Here is a 22,502-nt window from a genome sequence, read left to right on the forward strand (position 1 = left end):
GAATAGAACTTTCAAAAAAAAAAATAAAGAACAGAAAAGAAAAGAAAAAGAAATGACAGATTGCCAGTCTCCAAGTAAAACCCCAGCCAGATTTATGTACATACAAAACTTACAACATTAATCGGGAATAAGAAAAAAAAAACCTCACTCTGGAAATAACCAGGCCTGATAAAAACATTTTTTGGCATTCTGAACTTGTAAAAACAAAATCCCCTTTAGTGGGAACTTGGATTTCTCTTCCTGTGTCCTTGAAATGTAAACGTTTTATCTTTCTCTGGATGTTTTAAGTGTGTGCATGTAAGTATATATATGTTTAGTTTAGTTTTTAAAGGAAACCTTGGACTCTGCCATACAAAAGTTCAAGTATTGTGTACATATGGTGCCCACGCAAATAAATTGGGATTCTAAGCAATTCTTTGATTGTACCAATTTTCAGATATTTTGCCATCTTAAACTTTGTTGCATCAGCCTGGACCACGAAGGCTTTAAGCTTTTGGAGAGTAAACCTTTGAATTTTATTTAGGCAACACCCCGACTCTCATGTGGAAGGGCCTCTTCATCTTATTGGTTTAAAATCACTATATATATATATATATATATATATATATATATATATATATATATTTATTTATATATATATAAATTGATGGCCATATGATGGATTTTTTAATTTGGAAAAACTTTTTAATTGGTGAAAGTTTAAAGAGATCTCATTATAAACGGCTGTTTTATTGGTACCTATTAAAATAAAGTTTAAATGCAGAAAAATATATCTAATGGTTAACCTAAGAACTCAGATATAAAAATATAACTGGTTTGAAAAGCTACATTTTTGTTTTTCCTTTCTGATAAATGTTTCTAGAGATGCTAATAAAAACTTAGTATAATTAATGTTAATTAGGTTGAATAACTGGAAAAAGGATTGTAAAAATGTCAAAAAAACAGATAAGTGGCTTATCCCAAAAGGATAAATATTTTTATATGGTTATTTTGAATGAGATAAATAAAATGGACATTTTTGGATTTACATACAGGGTTTTGATACTACACTACGTAAAGTTAAAAAAAAAGGGCCAAAGAGTTCACCTACTCCCCCCCAACATTAAAGTTCAAACAAGTCCGTTTTATTTACCACAGTTTAACATATATTTATATGTAGACTGAAATACTTGATCAAGGATTGGGACAACAGACCAATTAATGAAATTAAAAATCGAGAAGGGCCTAAGCTCTTTGGCTGAAACTTGGGCATCCTAGAGACTTCTATAAAATTATATACAATGTACACCCACAAAAAAAAGGTTTCTGTCACTCCTTCTAGAAATAAGAATTATTGATTAAACTTAATAAATATAAAAATTAAAGGTATAAGATTTAATAAAATTGAGATAAAAGTTTGTGAAATTGGTATATTTAGATGGTCTTTATATAAACCTTTTGCTTATGTTGTGGGATAGATATGTTTCAGTGGAAAAACGCTTCCCCTTCTTGGTATTATAAGGCTGGGCACATGTCTATCCCTCTGAAAATATTAATTGAACAAATTAAAGGAAACCAATATAGTTACTTGAGACATCCAATATAACGTAAATCTAAAAAGTAATTTGAGTAGCTAAAAAAAAAAAATAGGTTTACCCTGGGTTTAACTTATAACTCAAGGAAAAGAGACCTTAATAAATGTCTTATGCAAGCTTTGGAAGACAAAATAAAGAAAACCTTAGTTTTAAAACATGGAATTCTTTGTTTACAGCTCTTCTCACTGATACAAAAATGCCAATTAAGGAGATAAAATTGGGTCTGGGTGACAGAGCATTTATCTGGGGACCTGGAAGAGAGTGTCTTTGTCTTGCAGATCAGAAATATAAATACAACAGTGACCTAGGACTGAGCCTAATTAGCTCAACGAAATAAAACTTGAGGCCATGAAATTTTTGGCATTTTAGAACTCAGAACTCTGACGGGTCCTTCAGACTTTGTGAGGAAATCTTAATTATCTGTTTCATAAATAGTAAGCCTTAGTGATTTGAGCAAGCAAATTCAGCTTACTCCAACTATTATTATAAATATAAGTAAGTTTTAAAGTGAAGCTATGAGATCTCTAGCTTTTGTCTGTTTATAAGCCTGCATACAGATTATAGAAGTGAGATATTTCTACTGCTAAAAAAAAAAAATTTCGAAGTCAAAGAGCTCTGCTTAATTGATGTAAAAATATAAGAGCTTAAAAATTAAGTATTTTTAAAATAAAAACTTAACAAATTGACTTTCAGTGTCATGTGAATTGGAAAATATTCAATATTAAGGTAATATTTGATATTGTTTAGTTCAAGTATGTTCTAATAAATGTAGACATCTTTAAAATCATCCATCTTAACTATAATACCTTTACTGTACCTAGGTTTAATGAAAGTCAAATAAGATCCTGTTATATCTGTTGCAGATTTGTCAAAAAAAAAATAACAGTAATGTGCTGTGGTAAAATTTTAAGTAAATTAAATGCAAATGAGATGAGAGCTTTGGGTAAATATTTAAAATATATTTTTAAAATGTATGCTTAAAATAATCTCTAAATGTTTGATATCTTTAAATTCTAGAGTTGTGCTAAATTAAGTTAAATGACAAGATTTTATTAAATATCTATGCCATTTTCAGATAAAATAAGACTGAAATATGAATTACTTAACATTTAACTTCCTCTTACAGTAAAACTAAAGGTGTTTAGAAATATTAATAAATGGTTGGTGTCACACAGAAATAGTCTCTATTAGTAAGGGAATGATCTCAGTATCCTAGGAAAGTAATATAAATGCGTAAAGGAAGATGTAAGAATGGAATAATACTTTGTTAATGAAAAATAGTGACTTTCTCCTGAAGCTGGTTACCTCTGAATGGAAGACAAAATAAGGGACACACTAATATAAGTATAGAAAGCTGTGGAAGGCTTGTGGAAAAGGAACCCTGAGGAAAGTTTTGTACGTGGTCAGAATTGGCTAAGTTTAGAATCAAATTGGGCAACGTAAATGAATCTTAGAAGTTAGCTGGAACAAGATTAGATTTGGTTTTCTCTCTGTTAAGAGGAAAAAATTTTCTTAAAATATTAATCCACCTTCAGTAACAGATTGTAAAACTTCTTATACCACTTAGCTGATCTGTTCTGCCTTTACTTTTGACGTATTTTCTTGTTAATGAATTAGTACTACTTTACAGTGATCTATATGTTTATCTGATCAAGTGTTCTGAAATCTTTCAAAAAGCTCCCCAAATATAAAATTCTAATTAATTAAATAAAAATTAATTTAATTAGTTAAAATTCTTTTAATCTCCAGTTAAGTTTGGGATGCTACAGAAGGCCCCTGAAACATCCCAAAGAGAGATTTTTAACTATAAAGTTTCATTTGGCATTTTAAATAACATGGAATTGTCAAATGAATCATAAAACTTCTAAGGTTATATTGAATGAGAAATATTATTAATATAGGTATTGTAGAAATTATATGGACTCCCTAAAATTCTGGTTTATCTGAAATGTTACCAGTGATAATTATGGGTATAGTGAACAGGTTTCTTTATTGATTATAGTGTAACGGTGTTTAACCATGCTTTTAAATCTTTTGTCATTTATAGACAGTTAATTGTTTTCTTCTGATGGTTTTGCAAAATGCTTTCTCTTCAAGGAGATTTACTGATTTCTAATAAATTTCAAACTACAGCACTGAACTAAACTGGGTAAGACATTTTAAAGTTCTAATGAAAACTCTCATTAAAAGAATTAGTTACATGGGACTGATTAACCAGCTGAATATGGTTATAATTTTTGATATTGTTTGAAATACTACTGCCTTTTAACCTGTTTCCCAGACATAAAGAATCTCTTCTCCTTAAGCTAGTTATGGTTCACAGCAATTTGATAAATTATAACTATGTATACAGACTTGGAACAGTTATCTTTTCTCTCTATCTGATCCCTCAAAAGACTAAAAATACTTAGGTCCCCAGTGGCTCTATCAGACAAATTAGGGAGATCATCTCCTAAGAGATATAGGAGTATAAAGGTATTTTAAGGATTTTAAAGAGAAAAGAATTTACCTAAATCTGTAAGGCAAAAATCCATGAAAAGCCTTGACGTGGCTTTCTTGGCCTTAGAAAACCTTATTAACATTCTACCCTGAGACTCCGTATTAAAACTTCCAACACAGTCAATTTAAAAAGCCTATATGATCAAATAATCAGATTTAATTTGTAAAGAAATTAATCTTGATTTGGCTATATTTGAGAAAACTGAGGGTAACTTTAGAGAGAAAAAAATTATATTTTAGTCGATATTAAATTCTAGTTTTGTTAATTGAGGTCCATATTTACTAAGACACTTCCCAGATCATTCCTTGCTGTTATGTCACACTGCTGTACAGTTTAATTGAATTATGAAAAGAATACTCTAGGTTTGATTCTGAAGCTCAGTAATCTATCCTTGGGTAAAATTCCAATGCCCCATGACCTGCAGCCAGGGGATTATACATACTGCAACAGGCATGACTTAAAGAACTGTCTCCAACCTGAATGGAAAGACCCTTTTTCAGATACTCTTAACTAGACCATACACACCAAAGCTGAAGGAAACGGAGTCTCGGATTCATTTCCTATCTGAAACAGCCCCTGCAGTGCACTGGCCTATAGAGCGCTGCTCACCTTAAAACAATGCCCAAATGGAGAAAAAGCTTCCATACCAGGATGAGAAGAAGACGACATCTGAGCTAGACTGCTGACCCAAGACACCGGACCAGGACTGTATACCAATTACTTTGATAATTTCTCCAACCTTTGATTATGAACTACTCCAATTGTTAAGTTTATGATAAATTACCTATGTCTAGTACTTCTGTGTTACCTTGGTGGGTTTCCCTACTCCAAGGCTCTAACTAGATAGCCCTCAGAAACGTTATTCTAAAAAGAATTTATAGTTCTGTTTAGGCCACTGTTGATCTTACAAGGTGGGAGATTTCAACTGGCCAATTAATACCTGCTCTGACCCTGACCATAAATATGAACTTTCTCATAGGATCAAACTCAGAAACACAAGCAAAATTTTAACCCAAAAATACAACTTCTCGACTATTAAATTCTTACTCGTGACTTTATTAACGTTACTAGCTGTATTACTTATATCCTGTCTATTTTATAAAATTGTTGTCTGTTACATTTCCCAATGTGTAACTAGGCCCACAAGATGGATGATGGCTAAACATCTTGAAGAAACAGATAAAATTTATAACCCTGAATAAAATAAATATAATAGTGTGATTCTAGGTATGGGAATGAGCAAAGATGGGTAAACACTTCCTGGATCATAATAGAGTAGTAAGACAGGTGATCCAGAGAACTTTTAGTATCAACAGGGCCTGATAAAAAAAACTAACACCTTGAATGGCAACTCAGAAGATTCTTCACCTGAACTAGGAATGAGCCATCCTAGCACCGTGGGACAAAATTGGTCATGAAATGTCTCTCAAAATATTGGTCGAATTTAGGACCAAGGGGGAACACTGTGAATGAAAATACTACAATGTGCATGAAAATACTGCAACCATGTCAGTAAACAAAGAATGCTGAATCCAAATCATCAGCGGCTGCTGCCAACCCCCAGCGAGTTCATGCCTACAGCCCGGCCTCTCAGCCACTCACAGTGGTGCCCTCTGAGCAGACTCAGTGCAAGAAAGGACAGGATACTGGCCCTAGATAGCCAGGTGCTTGCCAAAGGAATGAATTCAATGACCCAAATGTTTGCTTCCCACCATACATAGAAAACCACTAAATACTTGAACTTGAGATATCTGGTTTTCTTTAGATAACAAGCAATATTTTATTGTTCCAATTACCTGATCTTTGTTGTAAAGATTCTATTTATCCTAGCTCCTCCACTACCTCTTGGGAGCAGTCCCTCAGAGTGATCTGAGAGGCTGTCATCCCGGCTCGAGTCCTCCAGCCAAATAAATCAAAGCCCTTAACATTTAGGCTGAACGTTTATTTCAATGACGTTCCAGAATAGACACAACTCATCAATTCTGTAATGGAACACACTGAATCAGGAACCAAAAGCGTGTTTTAGTCCAGAAAATCTCCAGGTTCCTATTTCTTCCTGTCATTATACAATCCCTCCAGAACTCATTACTTTGCTGTCTGCTCCTCTGGCAACCAAACTCAGAGAAGAGACAACTCAGCAGAGCGCCCTGCTGGGGAGAACACCCCGCAGAAGCACTGCAGGCTGCCTTCCCTCCCGCACGCTCTGCTGACCCTTGGTGTCCCCCGTGGAGACCAGGCCAACACAGCTCTTCCCAACAGCTGCAAAGTCGCACACGTTAAATAAATCATTTTATTTTATATGATATTTTACGTATATACCCATCTCTGAAAACAGCTTTGCCAGAAGCCCAAATCTTCAACATTAATCTGCAAAGGCAAATCAGGTCCCCAAGGGAAAACAAGTCTTAAGACGACGCTAAGGCCTCCAAAGTCCTCTCCACGACCATGAACCAAACTGCCTGCAGGTCTGCAGCTGCAGGACGCTACATGTCTGCTTTTAAAGCAACCCCTTTCTGCCCTCGGGTGCTACAATGCCCTTTTATGCCCTCCCATCACAGGGCAAGAGCAGCTGCTGCAGAACCTTGCAGGGCAGCACTGACAGGACTGGACAAAGGGGATCAGAGTTAAACAAAGCATTCTGATGACACGAGCTTGTCACTGTGTCTCTTTACAGATGTAGATATATATAGAGAGAAGTGGGGTGATATTGCTCAAAGTCACACAGCTAATAAGTGGCAAAGTATATAACTCTGCTCCTCCCTCCTGTGTGACGCCCAACTGGGACAACCACAGGGTTCTCTCGTGGCTGCCTGAACAGTCTTTTCCTATCACTCATGACACACAATAGTGTCTGAACTTAGCCTGCATTTGCAGCATCTTTTCCCTCCAGTTTCTCAGGAACAAGGCTGTTCGGGCCTGAATGAATTCCGGCTTCCTGAAATCTCCGTGCTCAGGCTGGTCTTGCCTGTGCATCCGGCCCGCTGCTCAGAGGCTCTTCCTCCCCTGCAGGAGGACGTTTCTAATCTTCACAGGGACACAACCTCAGGGGAGCTCTCCTCTCGCCCTCAGCATGGCAGGTGTCCCAGGCCTCATCCCGAGCAGCCCCGTTAGGACGGTGTCTGCCCAGCTCTGCTAGTCAGATCAGCAGCCTCAATGCCAGGGATTATACCCAGGTCACACTGCAAACCTACTGCCCGCCTCACAGCCCCCAGCCAGCAGGTCACCTGGAAGTCACAGCAAGTGCCCCACCCAATCCAGAAGTCTCTCCTTTTGCCAGCACCACTGATGAATGGTTTCCAACCTTCGGACAGTTTCGCACAAAACAGCACCTTCTACTGTGAAACGGGTGGTTTTTCTTCTGCGCCTCATCCTTACTGGAAACGTAAAAGGAAACCAAAAGGCCTTTTCTCAACCCTTTTCTGATGAAACCCTCCCACCCACAATACTCATATGCTCAAGAGCTTTGGATCCACATGATTTTCGTTCTCTTAGGCTAAGTGGCTCAAAAAACTAAGGGATTCTTTCTCCTTTGAGGGTATTAGCACTCAGTTTCTCGGCTTTAATCTGTTTTTGTCTCTCTCTTCAGTGACCCTAGCAGTTGCCACCTCTTACTCCCTTCAGCAGCCTCCCTCCCAACTTCTAGTCTAGGAAATCAGCTGTGATGAGGGGCATGGGGGCAGTCACAGAAGATGCAACTAAGGCACAGAGAGGCTACATAATTTGCCCAAGAAATCACCTTGAACCACCAACAGAGTGTGTCACGTCCCTCTGTTTAACTCTAATGCTAAGCAAGTTAACTTTTTGTAGATTATGTTTATAAACAGATGAGGTATGAAAATACATACAAGGACACACATCAACTCTAAGATATTCATTAACTCCACTATTTTGTTTCTATTTATTTTATTTCTATTAAAAAATTAAGAACCCCTGCAGTCAATATAGCAAAATGTTACTGGGTTTTAAATCCAGAATATACAGGGGTTGTGTCATTACTCATTCTTGTATGTATTTTCACAAGACAAAATGATTTGAAAGTCTCTCTCCCCGCCCCCTACTCACTACTGGCTCTCACCAGAGCTCCCAGACCACACATCTAACAGCCTTTCACTTTACCCACAGCTGAACTCATCAGTTTTCCCCCAGAACTCCCTCTGCTGCTTTCCCTCCTCAGAACACAGCAGGACCATTATTTAACTCATTAATCCACCCAGAAACCTGGGCCTTACTCCATCCTACCTTCACAGAAATCATTGATCCTTTCCTCTTTACCATCTAAACATGCCTTCAATCTGTTCGCTTTTACCCACTGACCGTGCCACCGCTCAAGTGGAAGCCAACAACACTGCCCACCTGGACTCATGAGTCTCCCAGGTGGCCCCACAGCCACTCTCCCCTACTTGAGACAAATGTGATTGTGTCTCTCCCACGCTTTTGGACTCATTTCAGACCCACTGTTCTTAGAAGAAACTTCAATTTCTTCACCTGGTGAAGGTCCTTGCCATGAAACTGTCAGCTCAGTAAGGGCAGGACACACCCTCGTCCCTCGGCTCCACCATCTGGCAGAGCATCAGCTTGGGAGGATTGAGTTCTTAGCAAACTACTTCACTTATCCATACAAATCCATGGTAGATTAGAAAGATTTTAGATGTTGAGCTCGACTATTAATTTGGGAATTTTGCACTGGCAACCTGCAAGTATATATTCTAATTATTGTGTCTTCTTAAAACCATACCCAGATTAAAGGAGTATTTGTGGAATCTCTTCAGAGTAAAAGGGACTGTACTTTTACAGATTTTATGTTTTAAAATATGAACAACCCGGACAGGGTCAAAAATAGAACCGCCTCACAAGTGACAGAAGACAGGTGAGACGCATATAGCAACAGGTCACAAAGATGGTAAGAGCAAAGTTGTTTCTCCAACCCCCGAAAAAATTCCTCCAAGAACTGAAAAGTCAGAAATTTGAAAGTAAAATACTATCATATAAAGAAAGAAAATAAATAATCCTCTTCATCAGGGTTTCTAGATCTGACTGCAGAGTTATTAGCAGGCCATACTGAATCCTAGCACAGAAAAATCAGATGGACTAGTGATGAGTAAGTTCCAGGAAAACGGCAGTAACTCCTCCACTTGAAAGAGGACACACACTCACTTGTTCAAGGTGATTGTAAACCACATTCTGCAGAAATTCAGAAGATTCAGGCACCGCTTCTAGATGGTGATGACACGGAAGGACGGCTTGGATGCATGCTTCTAACTGAGTCACCGGCATTCTTACACTGCAGGGGGAAATGGAGGCCCTCAGCCAAGAGCACAGTTGTTCCTGTCATGTATCCCAGGCCGTGCCTCGGGGACTCAGTGTACTGTAGCAGTCCGGCCCCAGGTGAGGACCCGCAGCGTGGCCCAAGCAAGCAGGAGGGGCACTGTGCTTGAGAAATCCCATCCCCCATGGGGGCAAGAGGGGCTGGTGGGGTTGTGTGAACCTATAAATGCTCATAGAAACACACCTGCATACATTGAAGTGATAAAATTAAAAGTAGCAGGCTATTTAACAAAATTTCAATTGTCAGTGTTAATTTTACCATTCCATTCCGCTTGTCCCCTGCACTCTGAGACAGGCTTAGGCTCCTTCACACATGCAGCTCTGATGCAATAGTTGTGAAGTTATTTTACTTTGCTGCAAGTGTCTTCGCTCCCAGTGTCACTGTGACTGTCGTCTCTTAACACAGTCAGATATCTTCCTGGATCTCTCCCTGAGTTCCTTGCTCCTGCTTCTCAGATCCTGAGATAAAGAACAGGTGAAGGCACTTGACTGGAAAAGTCAATGTGGACTTGACCAAAGTCCTCAGTGACCCCCTAGGTGAGTGCTGCCCACCCCTTACCTTCGATTCTCAAGGTTCTGCCCAGGGTGACATCCAGCCAGGAGAGAGTCCTGGGCCCTATTAAAAGCTGTGTGGCTTGGGTGCAGGGAAAGCTGCAGGAGCTGGTTCCGTAGCCGGTCCCATCCACACCTCTGCTCCTCTCTCTCCCGAGGCAGCGCTGCCAAGCCCCCAGGCTCCCTGAGCTTCTGTCTTTCTCTTCTACTCTACTTCAAGCCCTTTTCCTCTTCCTTTACTCCCTGATTATCCCTAGCTGGAGTGATTTTTCTATCATAGAATCTGAAAAAATTTCCTGCAGCTGAAAAAGAGGTGCCAGAGGTCAACGCGCATATGGTGGTTCCTGAATAGAGCCCCTGGTTAGGGGGACCCTCACCAACACTCATGGGGCATCAGGCATGTTGCACCACCAACAAGAGTTTGCTGTGACACCAAGGCACGCACAGCATCCCTGCTCACTAAATTGTAGTTGTAGTCCTTTATTAAGAAGCAAAAATAAAAAAATTGCTCACGTTTCTTACTAAAATTATTTATGAGGGAGAAAAAGAAATTGTAATAGAAAGAACAAATTTCACTCCATGTTAGATGTGTTCATTTGGCTTTAATCCTGTACCTTGTTTTCTAGGCTCAGACTTGCTATCTCTGCACCTTTTGTAAAAGAAAGTTGCCTTTAGCCTGAAATATCCAGGAGGGTCTATTCTCCGGGCTCTGAACTTTAAGGATATTTGCTCTTCTACACTTATGTATAGATGGCAAGTTGTAAAATAGTGAATAACCTTTCTTTTTTTTGGAGGTTTTACAGGGGCACCATAATTTGACCCACATGGACAGCTGCAGGAACAAAGGATTTCAAGGACAAACAATTCATACAGCAAGAAGTTTGCAACAACCAGCCACATCCCCGCCACTTTTTAGTATAAAAGGAGACTGAATTCTGCCCTGGGGAAGAGAGTTCTACTGGATAACAATATGCCATTTTCTGGGTCTGCCAGCTTTACAAATAAAGTCTCTTTTCCTTACTCCAACATCTCATCTCCCGATTAATTGGCCTGTCATGCAGCAAGCAGAACGAGTTTGGACTTGGTAACAAATTGACTGCCTTAGAGGTAGTATGTCTCCACTGTTTCCTCATTTCCAGTATTTCACCACCTATCAATTTTATATGCTTTTTAACAACATGAACAAAAAACCTATTACAAGGAATTGATTCCACAGAAATAAAATTATTTCTACTCCTTCAAAACTTTTTTCTTTTCTATTTTATTTTGTTTTGCTTATTGAAAAGAAAATAAATTCAAATCTTTTTATTTCACGTATTTTTATAACTAGATATTGTAAATACTACAAAGATATTTAAATTGCAATGAAAATTGTTCATATATTAGTATAAAGATATATACACAATCAATGCAGATTAGGAAAGGAGTAGATATTTACTAAAAATCCACTGCACATCCAGTCTTTTACAAGCATATCCTGGAATATAAGCTCTATTATCCAGGGTCCCCCACCCCCAATCTCACTGCGGAGTCCCTTAGTAATCAACTACCAAGGCACCAGCATAGAACCATGAGATCACTAGTTTAGGTATAAATGAGAGTATTAGCTCATTCAATTCTAAAACAGAAACCTTAAAATAAATACTGAACTTACTTACAGATAAACAAATTTGGACACAAAAAAGTACAGTTTCTCCCCAAATTCACAAAGATAATAACTGGTAAAGGCAAGATTTGAACTCATCTGCCTTGAATATAAAGCTAAGTTGGAAATCCCCTTCAACTGTGGAGGACCAGCAGCACAGCCTGTCACCCTATCTTTGTTCAGATCTGGCTTTAGACAGCCTGAGACAGCACCCCTTCCTATGGAACTCGAGGGCAAACAATAACAATAAGGATTTTATATTCTGTAGTTTCTTAGGTCTCAATTATATAAAGTGTCAGCAGGTCAGCAGAAAACTCTGGGAAATATGAGTGGGTCCAGAGCTTTTTGCTGATAAGAAACTCAATCTATCAGGACAGAGTGACCTTCCCATGAGAGGCCTCATGGACATAAACTAAAGGCAACTGAGCAATGAAAACTAGCAAGAACATGGAACTCAAGCAAGAAGGATCCCTACCATCCCCTGCCCAGTTGCCTCTTCACCTTTGTGGACAAGACGGCAGAAGGTCCATGTTCTTGTCCAAGTTACAACATCATGGATTCTCACCCATATAATATTACGACTCTATGCTGTCTTAAGTCCTTTCCAACTAAAATATGATGACACCAATATCTCAGCGGAATGTCTATGTCTCCACTTTCTCTCTTCTATTAGGAGACTATATCTATGGCCACAAAGCCGAAATTCAATTAAAAACACCATGCACGAAGCCTGGTGAAAGTCTGTGTAAGAGACATTGTTCTCAAGCTCAGTGAGTGAAAACTCAGAAAAAGTGGTCCTTATCCCTCTGCAAGTGGAAGGTAGCCTGATTGTGTGTGTGTATGTGTGCACACGTGTGTGTGTAAATCAAATACAATGTATTGTGGGATGTGCACAGATTTTTTTTATGTTACTATCATTTCATGAGGATGAGCCAACCTTTAAAGTAATTTGAATCTACTATTCTGAGAGAGTCTCAGGATCTTTTGGTGGAGGATGGGAAAGGGGAAAGGAAAGGAGGAAAGAAGTAAATGAAGCAAAGCTGTAAGTATACTGCTAGGGAAAGGCAAGACATTAATTTTGTTCCTACTTGCATCACACACAAATTAGGGACTGGCTTTCCCACATGTCTTGTCAAGCACTGAGTTGCAGAAGAACAGGTGACAGCCCATTTCTCACTGAGCTTGTGACTGTACGTGGCATCTTATAGACACTAATTATTTAACCTGATCAAACAATCTAGCAGCAGGCTGTAATTCTCCTATTTTGAGAGATAAGAAAACAGGAAGTGAAAGAGGGTATATAGCTTGACCAAAGTCAGAGGACAAGTAAACTAAAGAAGATGAATTCAAACTCAGATCTGAGTGCAGAGTCTGATCTTCCCACTCCGAGGGCTGGAAATTCCTTAACACACAGGGTCCCCAGCTCCTCTGCTTTGTTCCTGGCACCAAGCATTTCCCATGGCGATATTCTCCAGTTCTCAGACACAGCGCTCTGTGCAGCCAATAACCTCCATTCGACCTTGATCATCTACCTGTCACGCCCACCAGGCTTCACCAGGCAAGAAAGCTGGCTTTCAACTGCATACAAAGCCACCCCTGTTTTATCCTGGACTCTTCAGCGGCTTTTCCAGCGTAAACACAGCCATGAAAGTGCTCACAGCTTGTACATGAGCCACCCTACCTCTCTCCATCTCTGTCCGCACCTATACTACTTTGCTATGACCATTTTGAGAATCTTGGAAACAAATTTTTAAAAACAGAAAAGAAAGGATTCTGTAACAAGTACTTAATACTTACAATTTAAATGAGAAGTTACAAAGTGAGTATTTACAAACCGAATCTGCCTTCCTAGGTGTCCGTTTTAACAGTTAAAATATACAATAGCAAAAAATTCTGACTTAAATAATTAACAAAAACATCAACAATAATCTGGAATAAACTCAAAAACAATGCCCATGTTGTACATGGAGGAAGTACACGACTGCATTGTGGGGTAAAGTAACAGGTGTGAAAGTAGAGACATCAACATTTTGTATGCAGGAAAGCAGTTTTGTAAAAATGTACGTTCTCCTAAAGATAATTCAAAAGTACTAAAAAATCCCACGACAGCACTTCTTTTTTTTTTTAACTTGAAAAATTATATTAGAATTCTTCAGGAATAATAAAGTCATAATACTAACCAAGAAAATTTGGGATCGAAAAGAGAATCAAAAAATCGCACTGTCAGATATTAAATAAATGTTTACAATATGTAAGATATAGTGCTAGTGTAAGAAAGTAAGATTGATAAAAATAAACCATGAGCTCAAAAAGAGACTCTAGTGTACATAAGTATTCTTTACAGGTGGGATTTCAAGTTAAAAAGCAAAGTAGGAATTCAATAATTGTCTTGGGACAATCAGAGAATCCCCTGGAAAAAACAAATTCTATTCCAGTCATAATGACCGCAAGAAAAATTACAGAATGTGATGTGAATATTAGAAAGTACTAATAACAGCGAATATAATTCTTTGCTCATATTAATTCAACTTCTCTTCACTATAACAAGTACCATCATCATCTCCATCTTAGAGATTAAAAAAACCTACAGAAGAAATTTATACCATTATAAGAAAGTATTTCTAAGAATAATATCAGGAATAAAACCCAAAAAGAAGACATTTACAATCTTAAGATTATTTTGGGCCACAACAAAAATGAACCTACTGGACAAAATGAAAGGCAAAATATGACAAGGAAAAGCTCTCTGATACATGTTGATGAAGACAAGGGGTTAATGTTCATAATATACATAGAGCTGTCACAAAGCAACAAGAAGCTGCCTCACTTAAATGTGTGCAAAGGACAAAAGAGATCATTCACTTTTTAAAAGTCAGATGGCTAATGAGTGAAAAATGCTCAATACCTCACTGGTCATCAAGTGCAAATTAAAACAATGAAAAAGTACTTTTGCTCATCATATTGGCACATATTTTTAAAAGATATTCTAGCTAGTGTCCATCTTTGAGAGAACAAACTGTGAGCGATCTTTTGGAGGATGACATGTCAATGGATATGTAAACTCTGAAAAACGTGTGTACACACAGGCTGAACTCCACATTTTGGAATCGTTTCATTTTGAAAAATTCAGTTCAAAAAGATGTACTTATCAGAGCATTTACACAGCACTGTTTACAATGGTGAGAAGAAAAGCTGAAGTGAAATCATATCCAGCGATAGAGAATTGGTTACATAAGTTATTCTACATCTTTTCATGCCCCACAGGAGAAGGAATTTCTTGATTCACTTGAAAGGAGCCTGTGATTTATGTAGTTGTCACATCCAAGGACTAAATTTCCAGAAACCTTAACGAAAATAATACTCATACAAGATCACAGGAATGTTTGTATAAGAAGTATGCCAGTCAAACACCCTTTCTGACAGTGGAAAATGGAGAAAACTTAAGTGTCCACCATCAAGACAATGATGCGGTAAATCACGGTGAGCTGTGGGCACTAAAGTTCCGGTGTTTCGGCGTGGTCCAAGGCCTTGTCCACAGTACGCTCCCACGAAAGGTGTCCTTACACAAGAGACCAAACCTGCATATCAGGAAAACCCTCTACTCTATCTGAAAGGACCGGGTGAGTCTGGAGAGAGAGGACGTCTGTGATATATACCTGAGTGAATAAACCGAGCTGCAGAAAACATATAGTATGGCCTTATTTTTCAATAAAGCATATATACACACACATAGACATAGATTTCTCATATACGTGTATGTATGAGTTTATTTATATGACATAGGCATAAAGGTCATGAAATATATACTCCACATTGTCAGCAGTTTTTACTCTCAGGAAAAAAGGGGAAGGGATGTAGGGGACTTTCGGTACCACAACAGATCTCTTTTCAGAATTTCAGTTAAGTATACTTGGAATTTAAAAGTTTATTTAAGTCCAAAGTAAAATGGACGAGGACTCCACAAGACAGAATGCTATACTAGTCATTAAAAATCATGCCAGGGGAGATAGAATATTGTAGAAAAATGTGTAATAAGCCGAATGGAAAATGGAGGTCTCCACACAGTATACAGGCACACATTGCTCGCTGGTTTTTATGACAGAGGTAATACACACTGATGAAAAGAACAGAAAATAGATGTTAATGTGTTAATTATTATCTCTGAGTACTGGCACCAGGATAGATCCATTTGACCCTTTTTTCATACATTTATATTAAATACACACTATTTTTCATCTGAAAAATGCATTTTTAGATGTCTAGTACCATACATTGGAAAATTACACGAGTACTTACAGAAACAAATAACTAGGAGACACCGCAGCAGCGTCACAAAGTGTAGAAAGGGCGATCCTGAATAACACCGCGCAGTTACATAAGGACCCACAAAGTGAGAGCACCTGCTGTAACAGGGCGCGGCCCCCTTCCATTTGTCAGATGTGTCTTCAGGGCTGAGGCAGTTCTGAGCACGGCCAGTGTCAGTGCTGGTGTCTGGATGGATGCCACTGGAGGTGAGGGCACCTGCAAGCCGAGAGGAAGAACAGAAATCATCCTCTGCTTTTTCTGTCTTGTTTCTTTGTTACTTTTAAAGAGAGGCGGAAATAAGATAAACTGGATCTTTCCTACTGAAATTTCAGTAATGAAACCATTTTTAAAGTGATCACAACTTATATTCTGCCTATGACTGTCTTTTCAACAAAGCATCATATTTATAAAATGTTAATTAACTCAGTTAATTAACTCCCTGTTGAAACATTCTAGTAAAGAGCATGAACTGCAGTATGTAAAAGAACCACACCTGCAGTGACTAGCTCAGCTGTCTTGACGGCAGTGCAGTCAGCCCCCACCATCCCGTGGCCCTGAGCTCCTGATGCTGGTAAGAGAGCACGCTGCTGCCTCAGATGGAAAGAAAAGGTGAAAGCATTTTCTGAAATCTACAGCACTGACAAAACATAACTGATAAATCCCAGGCTCCTTTGAGGCTGTCATTTTCCGTTTCTGGCCAACACCCGTCAATGAGCAGAACCACCCCATTCCCGAGTCATGGGACTCACGTGGGCAGAAGTTTTGGAGAAATTTCCAGGTATAGAATGTAAACCAACTATACATAAAACTCTGAAAAAGAAAAGATGCAATAATCTGATTTTGGAAGACACTAAAATATTCTCCTAAGCCTTAGTACTTGGAAAGGCTGGGCTTCTACTAAGCCACTTATTTATTTCACAGCCAATGAGCATCTCCCACAAACCCTGTTTCCCTGTGTCTGCTGGGAGCTTCAGGCACATTGATGTTGTCTATCTTATAAGTCACAAGGCAGAGGCGTGTGTCTCACACTGGCAACTCTCACACAGGCTCAACTCCTAGCCTCACTGTATGAACTTGGCCCCATTTTCTCACCTGTTTATTTGGTACCTGTTCTTCTGTAAGCTGCCTGAAATGCTTATTGAAACAAGTCAGAAGAATGAGTGGGTAGAGAAATGGACAGATGGACAGGTGAGAGATGGGCAGAAAAACAGAGAGTCTCCAAGAGAAGGGGAGCAATCAAAATTACCTATGCAAAACCCTCTTCTAGTCAGGGAAGGAAACCACCACGGAGAAGTGTGAAGAGGCAGGTTGCTTAGGACTGTTTCCTGGATTCCATGAAAAGTCACACCAAGAGATGAGAGGGTAGAACTATAAATAATAAAAGAAAAAATCATGCATGTTTGAAAAATATATCTACATTATGTACTTTCTAAAGAATAGAGTCAAATTAGCAAGGCCCAATAACACAATCCTTGGGTATATACAGAAGTGAGAATCCCATCTCCAATCTGCAAGGCATCCCTTTGGAGCACTGAGAGTCTACACGGTGCAGTCATAAAGCCATCACCGCAAAAGCGATGCTATCCTGCACTTACGAGGAAAGAGCAGCTGTGCTCGGTCTGCCTACACGTGTCTTTTACACCCCTCAGCACCTCTACGGGGGAGGGACGCCTAGCGAGCCCCATCTCTGCAGGACAGAAAACAAGTCCAAGAGAGGCTAAGCCGACCTACCAATTCTCCATCTCACAGGACTTGTCACTCCAGACCAGGACTCGAACTCGGACCCACGTTTGTAACCACAGTACTACCGTATTTTATGTGCTTTTTGTGTGTATAATACATTTGTTTCTGGCATGAAAGGGTATTTAATAAATGATCGGTTGTCTTGTCTATCTCATTAGTTCACAATCTTTATATTTTTGAATTGTACTCTTCCCCTGGAGAAAGGAACGGAAAGAGCGGGGGTCAGAATGAGGTGGGGCTCCATTCTTTATCTGTTGCCTCATCTCATCCAAGTCCCCAAACAGGGAGAAAGAGCAAATGTTCTCTTCATCATTTAAAGAGAGGGCTCCAGTGACGGTGACTTACTCAACCCCAAAACCAAGTCTGGGGGAAGGGCACATGCAGCAACGAGAGCAGTATCACCTGTAGGAAGGCAAAAAGAGCTCAGGGGATGGCTCAATGGGTCAGCCTGATTTCATTTCAATCGATAATACAATAGCACACTCTAAAAAAACTAGAATGCAATGGATTTCCTCTTTCTTGACATCTAGCAAGTTTCCACATCTCACATGTAACATTATCACGAACTAGTGAAAGGAAGAGTCCACAGACAAGGAAAATCAATGCCACAGGCAGGCTGAAACACAGGCTGGAGGAAAGGAAGGGAAAGGGCATAGTAAAGAAGAGGGGAAATTCTGGGAAAAAGACATCATCACAAGGACTCTCAAGCATCATCCAGCAATCATATAATCATTCTTTCAAGAGAGAGTTACTTAGGCCCTATTTTGTGCAACATTGTACAGTGGGCGAAGCAAGAGCACAGCGTCCATGGTGGCAGCAAGCTGCGGAGCTCCAGTACACTTCTGATCCCGGTACCTTGCACACTTGTCCTCAGTATAAAGGCAAAATATATAGTAAAATAATCCAATGTAAACTCTATGCAATGCTGAAAAAAATTAAAGAATACCTAAATACCTGGACAGACACACCACGCACATTCCTGAATCAAATGACAGCATTCTTGGGATGGCAGTGCTCCCCAGAGCGATCCATATATTCAACGTGGACTCGATCACAATCCCAGTGGGTTCCTCTGCAGAAACTGACTATCTGCTGCTACAATTCATATGGGAATTCGAGGATCTCAGTAACCAAACCGTACTTGAAATAGAAGAACAGTTTGAGAGGACTTGTAATTCTCAATTTCAAACCTTACAACTGTATCTCCAGGTGAGATTAGAGGCCATTTTTAAGTTATAATTGTGTTTATCCTTATTTTCTAAATTCTGTACAACGAATATACCTGTTAGAATAAGAAATTTAAAAAGTAAGGTATCTTTTAAAACATGCAAACCTATTCATTCATTGGGAAAAAAATATTTTGACTATAAAGAAGTAAACAACTATCTAGTGAAAAAGGACTATTTAAAAACAAGAGTGCATTTACATTTTTTGTAAATTGGAAACTGAAAAGCACAAACACATCAAGTTTCTAGGGAGAGTGTTGCAACATATTAATTGTTATTTCCAAAATTCTAATTGAACAATGAAAACTCAAGAAAGAGAAAATCTTGATTGACAGCCAACTGCAAACACATGGAGAGCAAAGGCCTAGAAATCACAGTTCCTTTAACTCTGCTACTAACTCAATAGGAGAGGAAATTCCTCAGTGAGGGGACAGTGGAATCCCATGCATAAGACAGGATACACAGTACAAACTGCACTAGAATTGGGGGTGATTTCCATAGAAGAATTCTAAAGGTACAACATTGATGAAAAACTATAAAAACACTGACAGACAGATTAAAACACACAGTCATATATATTATATAAAAACATATGAAGTCTGCCCCCATGTTGCATAGAAATACAAACATATTTGTTCATTTATGGGCACTGATTACTTTATCCCAGGTAGAATATTTCAACTAAAATAGATAATCAATAATACACTCCTCTTGTCAAAACTAGTTGATAAGTTACTCTGCTATGTATGCATAATGTGTCTAAGATAGATTTAAAATTAGTGAAAAAGATTTTTGTATGGTTTCTTGAACCCTTCTCAAAACACCAAGCTTAATTTTAAAATAAATCTGAGCAGTATTTCTATATGATCTTTTCCCTTGTGAAATGAACAACACAGTCTGTTGTCAAAATTCTTTCCTTACAATGATTCACGAGCACCGTATACTCACAAAACTGCTGGACAGCAAGGCACTATCCAGACACTGTGACAAATCAAATGAAACACAAGGAAGACAGTGACCCTATTCTGCAGGGCTTATAATCTGTTCCAACACCGGGTTTTTATTGGATTTGTTTGATTGGTTAGAAAAATAAAATCACTCAAGTACATTCTTCTTTGAGCATTATGTAAATCATGACTCTCTTTTTAGTGTCATGAGCAGGAAAGACTTGAGTATGAATTGATTAGATCAACTAGGCACAATCATCGCTGGAGCCTGTGTAATAAATAAGTACATGAGATCTAAAATAAACCTACACAGATCTCTGCAAGGAAAATGAAGAGGTGAGTTCCCCAATGAGAAAACAAACAATCAAGAAATCAAAAAAGGAAAACTTTTTCATTAATGATTCCAGGCAGTAGTGGAGCATGGTGGTGAAGATCACAAATGCTGGGGACAAACATGAGGGTCTGAAATCCCACAGCACTGGGTAGCTGTGACACTGATATTTCAGTGAAATTTTCTGCACCTCAGTCTCCTATCCATAGACTGGGGACAGCCACAGCACCCATCTCCTAGAACAGTCTTAAGAATTAAGTTATTTTTTATATAAAAGTTTAAATAAAATACCTCAGATTTTAAATATTACCCCAAAAGCTCAAGGAACAAAGAAAACAGTGATAAATTGGATTTCATCAAATGTTAAAAATTTGCTTCAAAGGACACCATCCAGAAGGTGAAAAAACATCTGAGAGGAGAAAATTTTTTCAAATTATTTATCTGATTAAGTATTTGTATCTTCAAATAAAAGAAAAAACTCCTACAACTCAACAAGAAAAAGAGAACTCAATTAAAATGTGTATAAAGTATCTGAAAATGTATTTTTCAAAGAAAATATACAAATGGCCAATAAGCACAATCAAACGATGTTCAATATCATTAGCTGTAAAAGAAATCAAGTCAAAACCACTAGGAGAAACCGCTTCACACTTACTACAATAGGTTATAATAAAAAAAATGTGTAACAAGCACTAATGAAGACACAGAGGAAGCGGAGCGCGCAGCCCTTGCTTTTGAGGATGTAACACAGGGTGGCCACTTTAGAAAACAGCCTGGCAGGTCCTCAGAGAGTTGAACATTTGGTTTATGAATGACCCAGCATTTCTGCACTCTGGTCACACAAGTAAGAGAACTGAAAACAAATGTCCACATAAAAATTCCTACAGGAGTATTCACGGCGCCATTACTCTTCACAAAAAAAAAGCAGACACAACACAAACGACTATCACCTGATGAATGGGTAAACAGTAGGGCCCAGATATACAGTAGAATATAATTCAGCAATAGCAAAGCATAGAGTACTGACCCAGGCCACAACCTGGAAATACATTGAAAAAGTTACTCAGTGTGAAAGAAGTCAGTCACAATAGACAGTTCCATTTACATGAAATAACTTGTTTTACATGAAATGTCCAGCACAGGCACATCCATAGAGAGAGAACAGTGGCTGCCTGGGGCTGGGGGAGGATGAGGAAGATGGGAATGACTGCTTGTGCATACAGGGCTTCCTGTTGGGGGATGAAAATATTCTAAGATTGACTGCGATGCACAATTCTGGGCTTTGAGTAAAAACCGCTGCACATTTTAATGGGTGAATTGTATTAAAACTGTTAAGGACAAAAGCACCTAGGGCCAGAACCTTCAAATAGTAAATGCAAATTGCTAACTTTTATTACAGGAAGAAGAAACTGCCCTCAGCATGAAAGCAGGAGATCGGCAAATATGGGTTAACAGAATTGGACAAGAGCATTTCACTTGAAAGAGTTGCTGAGTGTACACGAAATATTCAGAAATAGGAAAATCAGCTTGACATCACGAAGAAGCATTCTGCTTCAAATGCAGATCAAGGATTCGGCAAGCCCAGCTGCTAGAAATAACCAGAGAAGAAACCTGGTTCTTACAACAAGCACCAGAGCCAACAAGGAAATGGTGGTGAGGAAAGCAGGCAGCCAAAAATCTGGAACAGTGTGCTACAAATAATTTCTCCACTGAAAATTCAAAAATAAAATGAAAGTGATGCAATGCTGAGCTGGCCTCACGTTAAAGGGCTTCCTCTGCTGCTCGACAGTTCTGTAACCCCGAATGAGAGACTCAGGAGAATCAGCATGGCTCCTGGCAGTCCCCAAGTGACTGCCCTCCAGCACGTTTACCACCATCACATCTGCCAGGGTTGTATTGCAGAGAAGAGACCAACTTCTAAAAGGCACAGGAAATGTTTACCAGGGAAGAAAAGGCTGCTGTCAGTCCTGGGACAGAGGCAGTGTGAGCAGAGGCCAGAAGGCTGCAGGTGAACTGGAGCAGACCTGGGGCAGGAAGGGACCACGGAAGAGCAGATCTCAATTTTCTACTCTCTCTCCCTCGGGTAGGAGAGATAAAGCCTGCATCCTTCTCACCTGGAACTGTGGGTTCTGGCTGGCAGAAGTCTTACGTACAGGGAATGAATACTCAAGACTCTGTGGAAAAAGTCACGAAAGAGAGAGGGCGTAGGGACCCAACTCCACGAGCCTCTCAAATGATCCCATATTTATTGTGTATAATCAAAGGAAAACGTCATTAACAGTTGTGTGATAGTAAGCAGGAACTTGGGGAAAGAAGGATGAGACAGAGATTGTAGAATCCACCATGAGTACAAA

General features: G+C 39.0%; 1 protein-coding gene across 1 annotated transcript in view; it reads right to left on the minus strand.

Annotated features, from left to right (window-relative positions):
• The window catches only part of LOC140695057 (uncharacterized), a 67,819-nt gene that overhangs the window by 21,729 nt on the left and 23,588 nt on the right, over window positions 1-22,502 (minus strand). Inside the window, exon 5 of the mRNA XM_072957996.1 lies at window positions 15,893-16,117. Within this exon, the coding sequence (XP_072814097.1) occupies window positions 15,893-16,117 (225 nt within the window). The remainder of the gene's footprint in view (window positions 1-15,892; window positions 16,118-22,502) is intronic.

This window comes from Vicugna pacos, unplaced genomic scaffold (genome assembly GCF_048564905.1).
Source record: "Vicugna pacos unplaced genomic scaffold, VicPac4 scaffold_128, whole genome shotgun sequence".
NCBI lineage: Eukaryota > Metazoa > Chordata > Mammalia > Artiodactyla > Camelidae > Vicugna > Vicugna pacos.